The sequence below is a fragment of the Diceros bicornis genome, chromosome 11, assembly GCF_020826845.1.
Source record: "Diceros bicornis minor isolate mBicDic1 chromosome 11, mDicBic1.mat.cur, whole genome shotgun sequence".
NCBI classification, from domain to species: Eukaryota; Metazoa; Chordata; class Mammalia; order Perissodactyla; family Rhinocerotidae; genus Diceros; species Diceros bicornis.
The window spans coordinates 52,411,906-52,425,183 of NC_080750.1; the positions used below are offsets into that span (position 1 = coordinate 52,411,906).

The window sequence follows — 13,278 nt, forward strand, 5'->3', positions numbered from 1 at the left end:
CTTTTTTCCTGGAATGTTCTCCAATTCTTGGTGCCTTGAGAGGAAAACCCTGGTCCGTTCGGAAAAGATGTCACTTTAAAAGGCTCTACTAGCAATCCAAGAGTATGTTTTCCACACGCAATGTCATGGGTTTCTCAATGACAACAACCTTCCCAGACCCAGACCGTAGCTGTCATTTCACCTGCGTCGTCCCCGGCGCCATGTGGCTTTTGACGTGGTTCTGAGCCAACGAAGAACGCCAGCAGCCCTCCCAGATGACCGCGGGCTGGGCCGGCCGTGCGCGGCCCCTCCCCGCAGTGGTTTCTCCCGCAGCTCCCCTGGGCTCGGCGGCCGGTAGTGCAGCCCGCGGGCCGCCGCTTCGCCCCTCTCCTCTGGGTGGCCCCAGCGCACGGCTGCCACTCAGTCGGCCGGGGACGGTGAGGCGAGAGGAGGCTGGTGCGGAGCTCGTCGCCTCCCCGCAGCGCCAGGCAGCGCGGTGGCGGAGCCGGGCAGACAAAAGAGGCCGCGGGCGCAGGCGGGCGCGGGCGGCGGCGGGGCGATGGCCGGGCGGGGAGGCCGGGCGCTGCTGGCGCTGTGCGGGGCTCTGGCCGCCTGCGGGTGGCTGCTGGGCGCCGGAGCCCAGGAGCCCGGGGCGCCCGCGGCGGGCATGAGGCGGCGTCGGCGGCTGCAGCAGGAGGACGGCATCTCCTTCGAGTACCACCGCTACCCCGAGCTGCGCGAGGCGCTGGTGTCCGTGTGGCTGCAGTGCACCGCCATCAGCAGGATCTACACGGTGGGGCGCAGCTTCGAGGGCCGGGAGCTCCTGGTCATCGAGCTGTCCGACAACCCCGGTGTCCATGAGCCTGGTAAGGGCGCTGCTCCCTGCCATCCCCGAGGGGCGACGCGGAGGGCTGCAGAGGGTTGGACTGGTGGCGGTGGGGTTGGGAGGGAAAGGTGGGCTCCGGGGTGGCTTCTGGAAAAGGGCGTCTGGGGTGGAAGGTCGGAGGTGGAGGGAGGGATGGAGATGGGGATGAACCTGACCCGGAACTCTGCGGATTGCCAGGTCCCAATCTCTGCTGTCCTTCCCCGCTCCTCGTCGCAGCTCCAAGCCTTCCCCCAGCCCTTAGGCCACCGTTTGGTGAGCAAAGGCCAGAGAGGCTGGAGAGGGGGAGGTAGGAGCTCGGAGCAAGCAAATCTGCGCGCCCGCACACCCGGCGGTCACTCGCACTTTGCTGTATCAAAAACCGGAGGGAATAATAGAGAATCCTGAAGAAGGAGGGTGAGTAGAAAGATGAGATGCAGAAGGCAGGGACTTAGAGGAAAGAGGGAGTCAGTTATTTGTTTCCTGATTTCCAGAGGACCAGCTTAACGGGTCCCGCAGGCTCTGCAAATCCATCTCTACCTGGACGTGCCTATTAGGTGCACGCTCTGCTGTGGATGCTCAGGGAACGTTAAAGATATTGGCCACTTTGGGTGGTGGTGTGTGCAGACACGTAGATCCTCCTCTGAGGATGGCAAAGTGGCCTCTGACAGGCATTCTGATTTTGAAACTGCACATGGCCTGTCTGAGGAAAAAGGAATATTTCATTTTCTCTGCTTTCGCCACTTCAGATGAATAGTTTGTGACCAGGTTTTTATTTCAACTGATGTTCCCCTATAGCCGTTTTATACGTCTTCCTCCTGAGTATAAGGTGCGTTTCAATTTATGTTAAATATGATTCATTTAGTGTTAATAAAGAGGTATTTTAAAAAATGTCTTTGGGGCTTTTTTTCATTATGTTTCTGCTCTTTAAAAATGATATAACTCTTAAGTCCTGATTTTCTGATAGTAAAGGTATATTAAAGTAATCTGGACTAATGTCAGCATGGGATGCTTAATTTTTTTTTTTAATGACAAAGAAAGCAAGAATATAAGCTAAAAATTCTCAATGTAGGGCCAGAATAGTTTATAATGATATTTAGGATTCAAACTGAGAAGGGATTAAGCTAGGTGATCAACAGAGACACTTGGATCTTCAAATGGAGAGTGTATGGGTTGATCAATAATTAATCTTCAAACAGGAAACACTTCAAAACACTTGTCTTACCTTCAAATAATATAAATGAAAAGGTTTGTATAAGTTTGCTGTCAAAACTCTAAAATGAGATCCTAGAAAACAGTTTATATAGTGCAGTCTAGAAGGATTCAGTATGTAGAATTGGAAATTTTGAACAAGAGTTTTGTACTTTTATCTGAAGATAAAGAAAAATTTAAAATGTGACAACTCATTTTCAGTTATTTCAGATAACCCAAGTCAAGACATCCGAGGCACAGATAAAGCCAATCTAAATATTTGTGATTCTCTTACTGCCTACTTAATTAGGACCACGGTATTCTACTTTTTGTACATTGCCCCTCAGAATTTGTTACATTGTTTCTTCAAGGAGATTACATGAAAGCTAATGTTAACTTTTTGTTGCCTTGATTCAAGTTTAGAAATGAAATTCTAAAGTGATATTACTGTTAGAATGCAATGTGCTTTTGAAAATGAAAACAATAATTCTTTTGCCTGAATATCTGGAATTGTATGGTCCATCAAGATTTGCAAATCCCTCTTCTAGATTGCAAGCTTTATGTGGTAGGGACTGTGTCTCTAGCACCTAGCCTGGATCTGGCACATGGCAGGCACTCAATACATGTTACGGAAAAAATGAATCACTCATTTGCTGAATAACACAATTGTTTTAAAATAAAATGTTTTATTCTTCATAAACACAAAATATACAGATTTAATTAATTTTATGACTGTGAACTCAGAAATGTTTTACGTTATGTGCTTTATAATTCCTTGTTAAATAAAGGGAACTTGAAGTTCATGGTATTACTCAATAATATAATACAAAATATCTATTTGTTGTATTTTTAAAGGTAGAAGTAAACCATCATGAACCAACACTAAAAAAACCTTAAGAGTCATTTCTTTCTCCACCACTTTTTAAGAGGAAATAAGTAGATTAGAAATCTTCAGGGAGCTAGTGTTAAAAAACAAAATTCAACTGAGTAAATTTTAAAGATCTTATTGGTTTTATTCACCAATTCATAAATCGGGCAGCATCCAGTCTAGCAGATAGAAAGGAATTCCGAGTAGTTGTACAAAATGAAAGACTTTTATAGGCAGAAGGGAAGAGGAACAAGGAAGTTACACTAGGCAAAAAAGCGGGTTGGTTATTGCACTTTCCTTTAGGGAATGGCAGGGGTCTATCAGGCAGATTACCTAACTAGTGCTGATCAGGAGATTCCTGATTGAGTGGTTTAAGATTCCATTTCTGGGAGAGCAGAAACTGTAATTAAGCCTCGGTTTGGTGACGTGGGGCTTAGCACAAGCAACTCCATTTTGGGCCTGTTATATTGTTTTTAACACTAGTAAATGGAGAGGTCTGATCAGTATATAAGTTTGATGGTACTTGTATGATCTTTTTAGGAAATTTTAGATAAAGGAAAATGTTCACCATTTTTATATAGCCTTCAAATTTCTTTTAGATTAAAATATTTTAAGAAATGAAAAAGGAATATCTATACTTACTCTGAGGTAGAAATGAATGCCTTCAGTGTTTTTTGAGCGCGTGTACACTCTAGGCAGGCCAGGTTCTATGGGCTGTGTGGTGATACACAAGATAAGTGTTGCCCTTTGGGGAGTTGTGAATTGGGAGTTTGAAGGATAGTATAAAGCTGTGCAGGGTTGCAAGAACCATGTGGGAGGACTGGAGAAAGGAGACTAGGGACATTAAGTCAGGGGGATTTGGTTCTTGAAGAATGGATGACTAGAAGGCAGGAAATGTACGGAATATGGAAATTTACCAATTCCATTGTAGTTCATATAGATGTAGGTTTTAACAGAGCCCTCTGCTTTTGGAATAGAGCAACTATCTTAACTATTTTCACTTTATAAGCCCTTTTTAAAATTTGAAATAATATTTCTCATTAAACTAGTAGGAAATAATATTTGGCTTAAAAAATTCATTTACTTCCCTAAAACTATGATGAAGTTGCCCGTATTCATTTTATCTTCCATTAAGAGAGAGGTGTCAAGTTTGTTGGTTTTCTTAATCTGAATTCTTTTTCTGAACTTGAAAAAAAATGTAGCTAATGTGTGAGGATTTAGTTATGATGATAGAAAAACTCTCCCCAAACAAAACAGCATATACAGATAAAGCCTTTCCTTGTGGCAGAACCGGTGAGTGAGAGGTTTACTTGGTTAGATTAGCAGAGTATGAAGAGAAGTGTTCCTTGATACCACCAGCTCTCTTCCTGAGCAGAGAAGTGATCATCATCGTACTTGTTCGGTACCAGGCTGTGGGCTGAACTTGAACTTATCTCCTGAAAATGATTCATTCTCTCAGATATTCTACATTTGAATTTATCAAAATGGAGAGAAAATTCCATTTTGAATTGGTCAGCAAGGAATATCTATACCTATTCTGTCATCACATCATAGGAATCAGCTTGGTTCTTGACCAGCTGAATGTTGGGTCTCAGTTATGATTTTGTATCCCTTTGGAGACCTGCAAAAATCTACTGGAGAAGGGTTGTAGGTATCAGCCATCCTCAGTTAGAACTGCAGGTGGTCTTGGCACCAGCCTCATCTCCCTACACATCGTGCGTCTGGACCGCAGATGCGGGACAGGGATGAAGACTGGGCTGGGATTGAGTCTCTATGCTTGGATTGGCCTCTTGGCTGATTCTAGGTTCTCAGATGTGTTCCCATTAGGTATGATATTTGCCAGGCCTAATCGCGTTCCCCATTTTCCTTTCTGTTTGCTTATATTTTATACTTTGAAAATATTTCTACACATGGGGACTCATGCTCAAACTCAAACATATGCTCTCCTAGGCATGCGTATCCGTCATTGCAATACTCATAAAAGAAACCTTTATTAATTTATGTCTAAGCAGTGGAATCTGTATTCCCAGACCACTCCTTTCAAGAGTTAAACATGAGTTAAGATTAGTTTGTTTAAAACACTAATTCTTTTACACGTAGTTCAAGATTGCTCTTGGGGAGTGAATCTGATTTATAGCTAAAATGCTATCTTAGAAACATTCTTTAGAGCATAGATTTTTCTTTCTCAAAGGCTGGAATGATTATTTTGGACCCATTCCTTCCAAAATCTGTTAAAATTTAAAGTGTATGAATGCCAGTATGCATTTGCCAAATATTGTGATGGAACATTTAATGCTGGCAAAATTTCTATACAACTTGAAAAAAAGTGGGAATTTTGATGATTTTGTATGGCCTCTTTTCATACTAGATTAGTATGTATTAGTGGGAAATGATTACAACTGAGTAACACCTTACAATTGGTGAATATAGATGTTAGATTCTGGAGAAGGATCTAGATGTACTTCATGTGGTCAAGAGTTATTTTTAGACCCCAGTGAGTCTGTGAAGCTCTTGCCATAAATAATGTACTTGATTGACTTGTGATTGGCTAATGAAAGAGAGGAAATTGGGCTGGCCCCTAACATTATATCCTGTGCTCAGACAAAATAGGCAGCTTTCTGTGGAAACTGATTTGAGAGGTGGCAAAGGAATCATCTGCCAGCGTCTCGCTTATTGGCATAGTATGGGTGAAATCTCCATCTTTACAGTCACTTCCTCTGGGAAAGATATTTTTTCTTTTGCTGAGGAAGATTCACCCTGAGATAATATCTGTTGCCAATCTTTCTCTTTTTTGTATGTGAGCCGCCACCACAGCGTAGCCACTGACAGGCGAGTGTTGTAGGTCTGCACCTAGGAACTGAACCCAGGCCACTGAAGCAGAGTGTGCCAAACTTAACACTAGACCACCAGAGCTGGCCCTGGGAAAGACATTTTTGACATATGCAAAAATAGCCCCTGTAAGAGGTGACACATAACCCCGATTTTCCCAAAGTGTATTCAATGGAACATTAGTTCAGCTTGGTTTGATAAGTATTAGGTAAACAAGCATAAACAGGTTTGCATATGGCAAGACTTATCAGAGCCCTTAATATGCCCATGTATGTTTCAGATCTGCAAGTTAGACCTTTGCTATACAGTATTTTCCTATCTTCTGTTACCATAGAACCCCTTTTTTCAAGGAACTTATCTTGGAACTATTGTTACATTAGTTTGAGAAACACGGTGTTAGCCCATTGTCATTCATTATCATATTATTAAGGATTAATTTGGTAATTCTCTACCAGAGAGACTCACACAGGGAGATCCTCAGGAGTGGGGAGCATATTTTGTCCATTTTTTTGCTCATAAACAGCTATCATAGTGATTTACATACAGTAAGCTCTTAAGATATGCTTATTGAATTGAGAATATGACTCTGAGGCCACGAGGCATAGGACAGGTACTTTTGATCAAAAGATTAAAGTAACAACTGTGTTCCAATTGTTTTATGAAGTAGCTTCATGCTTTCAACTTCTCTTTACCTCTTTTTCTTGTCTATAAAATAGGAATACTTAGAAAACTCATACCTCACAGGAGTGCTGTGAGGCAAAGTAGTATAGAATATAGAAAAGAATTTAGTGAAGTTGCTTGCGTCTGGTTATTAAGAAGATGGGCTAATTTGTTAAAAATTTTGCTTCACTTTCAGTCAGTCTGGAAAATGTGCTCCATTGGCTTGCCTTCACTTGGATTAGGCCTTCTTGGCCGCGTCACCGCTTGAGACCTGCCGAATGCTTACCTGTGACATGGCATTGCACAAGCCCAGTTGACGGCCCTGAAGGACTTTTTCCCTTTCATCCCTGTTTTCTTGTTCACGAATGTTTGCCCTCTATCGATTTTTAAAATGCGGGGCATTCCTGCTTTTCTTCAATTTGACTTCCTTCCATAGGAACAGTGAAAGAGTTCATCATTATTTGAGAATGTCTTTACGGTTGTTTCTTCAGGTAGCTAAATAAATCTAGGGCAATTCCAACATTTACTTTGGCCAACTAACTTATTTTCCTAAAGAATTTGTAATGAAACTGCTCAGGTCCTGATTACTTTATTCTTTTACAGACTCCGTGTAAGTGAAACATCTTGAAACCTCCTCTCTTACCCCTTCCTAATTTTTTTACCCCCACTGGGGTCTTTTCTTTTTGTTTCCATAGTTCTTTGAAGAGCTATAACGTAAAAGTTCACGGTATATGCTTTGATGTCAGGGGACTTGAGTTTAAATCCTGCCTCTTCCTGTCTTTAACTAAGTGCTCTCAGGCAAGTCAATTTGCTTCTCTCTAAGCCCCAAATTCATCACCTATGAACTGACAATAATGTGATGATTAAATGAAGTCACAAATATAAAGTTCTTAATTTAATATGTGTTAACAGTTATTATTTCCTCTATTATGACATTTTCCATTGGTGGTCTAAGGGTTCCCCCAGTAGACAGTGAGCTTCTTGTGGTCAAGGATTGTATTTTGTTCATTTCTTTGTCCCAAATGTATAGTCCTATGCTTAGGATGTAGTGGCCGCTCAGTGACTGTCTGTGGAATAAATGAAATTTCTCAAACAGGCAAAAATGTGCATCACAGAACAAAGCTGTATTGAAGGTCAATGTTGACTGTTTGCATGATAGCATGTCAAAAGTACGATAACAAGGAAGGATAGAAATGGTATTTTTCTTATGCATAAACTTTATGTTTTACTGTGATGCATCCAGTTTTGTGTAATAGAGAAACCCACCAACTGCACATCTCTTCAAGTTTCAGTGATGGCTTGCTGTGTTTGTTGTGTGTTATAACTTGGACTAGTATGAAGCTCTTTTCCTCTTGAGACATTTTAGAAAGTTAAGCTGCTTTTTAAGTGTTAAATAAGAGCTCTAATCAGTAAAAATGTCCTTGGTAAAATTTTTGACCTTTAAAAAGTGCATGAGGGCTGGCCCCGTGGCTTAGCGGTTAAGTGCGTGCGCTCCGCTGCTGGTGGCCCGGGGTTCGTTCCCGGGCGCGCTCCGACGCACCGCTTCTCCGGCCATGCTGAGGCCGCGTCCCACATACAGCAACTAGAAGGATGTGCATCTATGACATACAATTATCTACTGGGGCTTTGGGGGAAAAAAAGTAAATAAATTAAAAAAAAAAAAAAAACAGTCTGCATGAGCCCTTAGCGTTGCATACGAAGAGCTGTGCGCCGTTTTGAACATAGAAGTCATACAGCTCCAGGTTTTAATTTTCCCTTCCCTTATGAAATGGCATTTAAATAGGCACTTGAAAATGCCATAGAGGAGGAGGTTTATGTGAAAGCTGGCTGATGGGTCAAATGAGCTCAAATTTGAAACATGTTTAAATTTGCTCTTTCCTTCCCTTCTCGTTAATTACTGGAATTGCTGCCAGTCCATTGCTCTGTGAATGTTTCTCTTTCTTTTAAAATTCAGGATATGCTGTTTTGTAAGACTCAGCAGCCAGCTCTTTCTAATAAAATGTGGCCTCAGAGAAGAGCCTGTTTATGTTATCAGTACCTTTTATTAATTTCAAATGATTTGCCTACATCTCTAACTGTCCCCAGTTAGTAATCTTTGAAAGATAAGGTGACTCACGTAGAGGATTACAAAGTTGATTGTTAAACAAAAAGAAATGAGTTAATTATGATTATAAACTCTAAAACAACTTTCTACTGCCAGTAAAGATTTTGTTTTTTATAGAAGTCTACAAAATCATTGCTGAGCCATCATAGTTCTATAATAATAATTATAATACCCCTCATTTTTAAGATGTTTGATTTCAAAGACTGATTATTTAAAAAATGGATACAGATGACTTCTTTTTTAAATGAGGCTAAATATAGCCTTTAACTTAAATTAGATTGCTAAAAAAATCCCTTGCTGTGATTATGGATGTCAAGGTAATTGGGAAAAACAACAATTACCTCATGTATTTGCATATGCAGGTAACTACTCAGATGTTCAGATCCCAAAGTGATGCTGTCTGATTGGACCTACCCAATTTCTCTTCCTACATGGCCTAAATTATTTGAAACCAGAAAATCTTCTCTTTATTATGCAGCTGCTATTCACTACCATTGTGTAATTTTTTCCCCCTATGAAATAGTTTGTTTCTGGAGCTCAGTTCAACAACTTGCATAAATCATAAGCTTTGACCATGAGTTCAGGGTAGGGAAACTTCAGTATAAAGGTTGGGCTGTCACCTCCCTGACCAAAGTCCTGAATACCCTTTTTCTTTTCCTTTTTCTAGCCCGGGGTAGTTTTTAAAACAGCCTTTTCTCATAACCATTATAAAAAATTGCTGTGTAGCATTCCAAGCTAAATTCAACTTTCCAAGATGAAAAGAAAAAGTAGGCTTTTGTCAATGTAGCTAATGCTTTCAATTTAATTTAGGGAATATTTCATGAATACTCACTATGTATAAGCTATTTTATTTTATCTGCCAGTCACCCTTTTAGGCAGTGTCTTTGCGTATCTTGAAGTGAGTTATTTAGTTTCTTGCGCCAGATTCACTCTTTCACACATGTTGAGCTTAATTTACATTCTGTATAACCAGTGGGCACGTCACTTGATTCTGCAAAATGTGTACTGTATCCAGATACAAGGGGTGAAGGCTTCCCTGTACTATTCTTGATGTAGCAACATAAGGACAATATCTGTAGGGAAAACTACTGGAAATGTTAGACATTGCAAAATAAAATGTTTTTTGTCCTTTTTCTGTTTTAGGTGCAGTGTTGGACAGCTGATTTTAAAATACAACAGTCCTATTGATATAGTTTAATTCGTCGTGACATGGTTCAGCGCAGATCTTTTTTTTAAAGTTTACCAGAGGAAACCAGTCTTATTCATTGTGGGAACTCAGTAAATGTTAAGCCCGATTCTCCACATAATCAGCATTCTGGGAATTACGTTAACACACTTTTGGAAACTGCATTAACTCTACAAAATTATCAGGACCTTTGTAGTGCTCACACAAAGAGAAATCCACTTGTTAAATGTATTTTCTCAAGAGTCTAATTCAGTTTTTGGAAAATGCTAAAGCAATACACAATATAGATAATTTTCATGTGAATATTATATAGATGTATAATGAATAATACTCTATAGACAAGTAGACTAAAATGCTATATAGACATATAGAGTTTCTCTAGGTCTTGATGATGGCGAGATAATCATGAGTGGAGCAGTCATTTTAAATTATTTTAAATTTCAAATTGGTTTAGGTATTTATATTTATAGATTTCATATGCATCTATAAAATAGCCTTCATTTTTCTTGTTTTCACTCCTATCTATACCTGTTATCGACACTTAGAGTTTTCTCTTTTATCTAAGTGGCTTATTTTTAAAAAGAAAATCGTTTCTCAAAAGTTTTTACTTTTAGGACGTTTTCTTGGGCTCTTATTGTCCTCTCTGAATCTGGTTAGAAATTCCACCAGGGTTTTAAATATTTGGCTAAATTTGCCTTTACTCTTGAAGATTTTATCTAAATACCCTCTGGGATCAGTTTGGAGAACCTAATAGGTTAATGTGGCCTCACATTTTCTTTGCCTCTTCTCCCTTTGGCTTTTCCTCTCTTCTGTGGACATTAAAGTAAGAAATAATAGCAATTGGGAGGCTTTCGTCTGATAACTTTGGGTAAACACACAGGATGTGTATAAGCTCATTTACTGGCAACCATTTATTGCATAGTTCTCCATCTGTTTATTAACAACCTCCAGTTTGGTCCTAAATGAACAGCTTTTCCATACCTATCATAGGTGAGGAATTGGATAATATTTATTTTTATAGGGACTTAAAGATGCCTATTGTTGAAAAGAAGTGTTTAAATGAAAACTAAAAAATGTAAATTTCCTTGTTTTCTTTTAAGATCTTATCACAGTGATCTTAATTAATTTCCTACAAAAATGCACATACATTGCTGTTATTTATGCATTAGGAAAATCTTAGTGAATATGTTAAGAATAGTTATACTATAAAAAAGACAGGTAACTTGAGGAGTTTATTTTTAAGGGAGTTATTTTTATGAGGTTTTATGGAGCTGAAGAAGAAACAATCTGAATCTTAAAATAGGCACATTTTGCTTAAGTCTGTACTGCCTTTGTTTATCAAATAGTGACAACCTATTATTGGCCACATAAAAGAGCCTAATTTTTAAAAAAGCCAGATGTTCATGTCCTTAGCACTCTCCATTTCATTTCTGGCAAAAATCAGGCTTGTAAAATAAGGCTTCAAAAATACCATTGTAAATTCAGTTACAAGTTAATAGTTTAAAGCATTGCTTGTGCTAGAGTTTTCCTTCTCTCTAGAGGACCATCCTTCTTGCTAATTTCTTAATTTATTTGCCAAATATACTAAAACTGTTAGAGGGTCGTGGTGACTTATAACCATTTATAAATTAAATTTTATAAAGTTATTTGGCATGTAAACATTATTAAAATGTGACAAAAATAAGAAATGAACAAATTCAAACATTTAATGAAAATCATAATTTCATTCAATTTAGGACAGATTTTTATAATGTCAGTGCTTAATTTTTACAGTGGCCAAATTATAAAGTTATCTGTCCTCTCATTTTTTAGAGGGAGATTTCCTAACTTGTCTTCCCTTTCCTGGAACCAGGATAACAACTGCATATTTCAGTGTGGACTTGTATGTTGGGTCTGTAGCAGGTTCTCAATGCATTGTTGAAAGTGATGAATGAATGAACACTTTGGAATGAATAACACATGTTAGATATAGTTATACACACTGCCAAACCAGTGACTGTGGGTATGCAAACACATCCCACTCTCCACTGCAGGGCAAATAGTTATTTCCATACACAATTCTGTCTTTCCTGTGAGCTTGGGGAGAGGTGCCATCTCTGCCAGGTTCATTGCTTATCCATAGTACCTGGCATGTGTATGTGATCACAAATTGGATCTGATGTTAACGTTCCACCCCAGCCTGGTCCCGTTTCTTGTTCTGGTTCTTTTTACATAGAGCCCTGGCTTTGTGTTGCCTCCTGATCTGCTTCTTAGTAAGATTCAGGTCCTTGTGCTGTGTTAAGCCACATCACTCTGGCTGCTTTCTTGTATCAGAACCAAAGAACTAATTGCAAAGAGCTCTTAGTCATTGTGACCAAAGGATCAGACAAAGCCATGGGTGGTATTTAGCATTCAATTGAATACCATTTCAGTATTTGTAAGAGTTGTGTAGTTCTGCCAAACAGGATGATAATGAAAAGAAGGAAAAAAATCTTTGGAACAAGATGGACAATAATTATTTTAAGAGCCAAGGAAGTGTGAAGTCAAATTGGTGGTATATAGTCACCTGGGAGGAATTACTGACTCCGATTTGTCAGATTTCTTTGGGAAGGTAACCCTAAAACTGTGTGGGTTGACATAGCTGTTTCCTTTCCTGGTAAGAATCTTCAACCCCAAGGAGATTTGGAAATGATTTTGTATGTTGGGATTTTAAGTACTTTTAAAACTTAAAATGTTCAGTAGAATTTGGTAGATTCCAATGTTAAAGATGAATACCTTGTAATCTCAATAGAAAAATGTGTCAGCTTTGATTTTTAAGTTGAAATTTTAACAAGTTTGTAGGTGGTAGAACATTTAAGAGACGCTAAGAATCACCATGTACATTTAATGTATTAAATTTACCACGTTATTTAAGAAGTTGGAAATGTTTGTCAGTTAGTCAAACAAGGTACTTAAAAAGGGAAATGAATATATTAAATTTATATTGACAGTTTGAAATTTTAAAGGTAATTTAATTAAGTGACCAGATCTCTCTTTCAAGTGATTATAGAATCTCTTAGATTTGTAAATAGATTAATATGATTTGTAAACTGAGCTTGAATGCTCATGGAAGGACTAAGCTTTTGAATTTATAATTTGTAAGTCTAATAAATTGAATATTGACTTTTACAAACCAAATTAATTTCCAAATCTTTTTATTCACCTAAGTCACCCTCTCGGGCATCAAAAAACTTGCATTTAACATTAATTTCTGCATGCAGTGGCTCAGAGCTCAGTCCTTAAAGTAGGAAAGTTCCTGCTCTGAAAGAATTTTTGCTTCCAGATGCCTGAGCTACAGGAGATTTTGGAGGTGTTGAGGATGTGCAAAATGCCTAGTAAAAATGCTTCCTTCAATGTGTTAATGCATGGGAAGGATTCTATATGCTTTCCTCAAATTAACTTTCTTCAAATTAGAACAACCTCTAGGCTGAGTTTTGCTTGGAAGAGTCTCCCCAAAATACTTAACTGGTCTTTGATTGGTTCTAGTGTTCCACTGTCCAGTGTAGCATCTGGGATTAATAGAGTTTCATGTTTTCATGTATGTGAGTTATACACAATTTTACTCTACCTCTCAAATCCAT

At 39.0% G+C, this 13,278-nt stretch overlaps 1 protein-coding gene across 1 annotated transcript in view; it reads left to right on the forward strand.

Annotated features, from left to right (window-relative positions):
* Positions 1-376: 376 nt before the first annotated feature.
* Positions 377-13,278, forward strand: part of CPE (carboxypeptidase E) — a 112,086-nt gene continuing 99,184 nt past the window's right edge. The window contains exon 1 of the mRNA XM_058550316.1: positions 377-845. Within this exon, the coding sequence (XP_058406299.1) occupies positions 539-845 (307 nt within the window). The 5' untranslated portion in view covers positions 377-538. The remainder of the gene's footprint in view (positions 846-13,278) is intronic.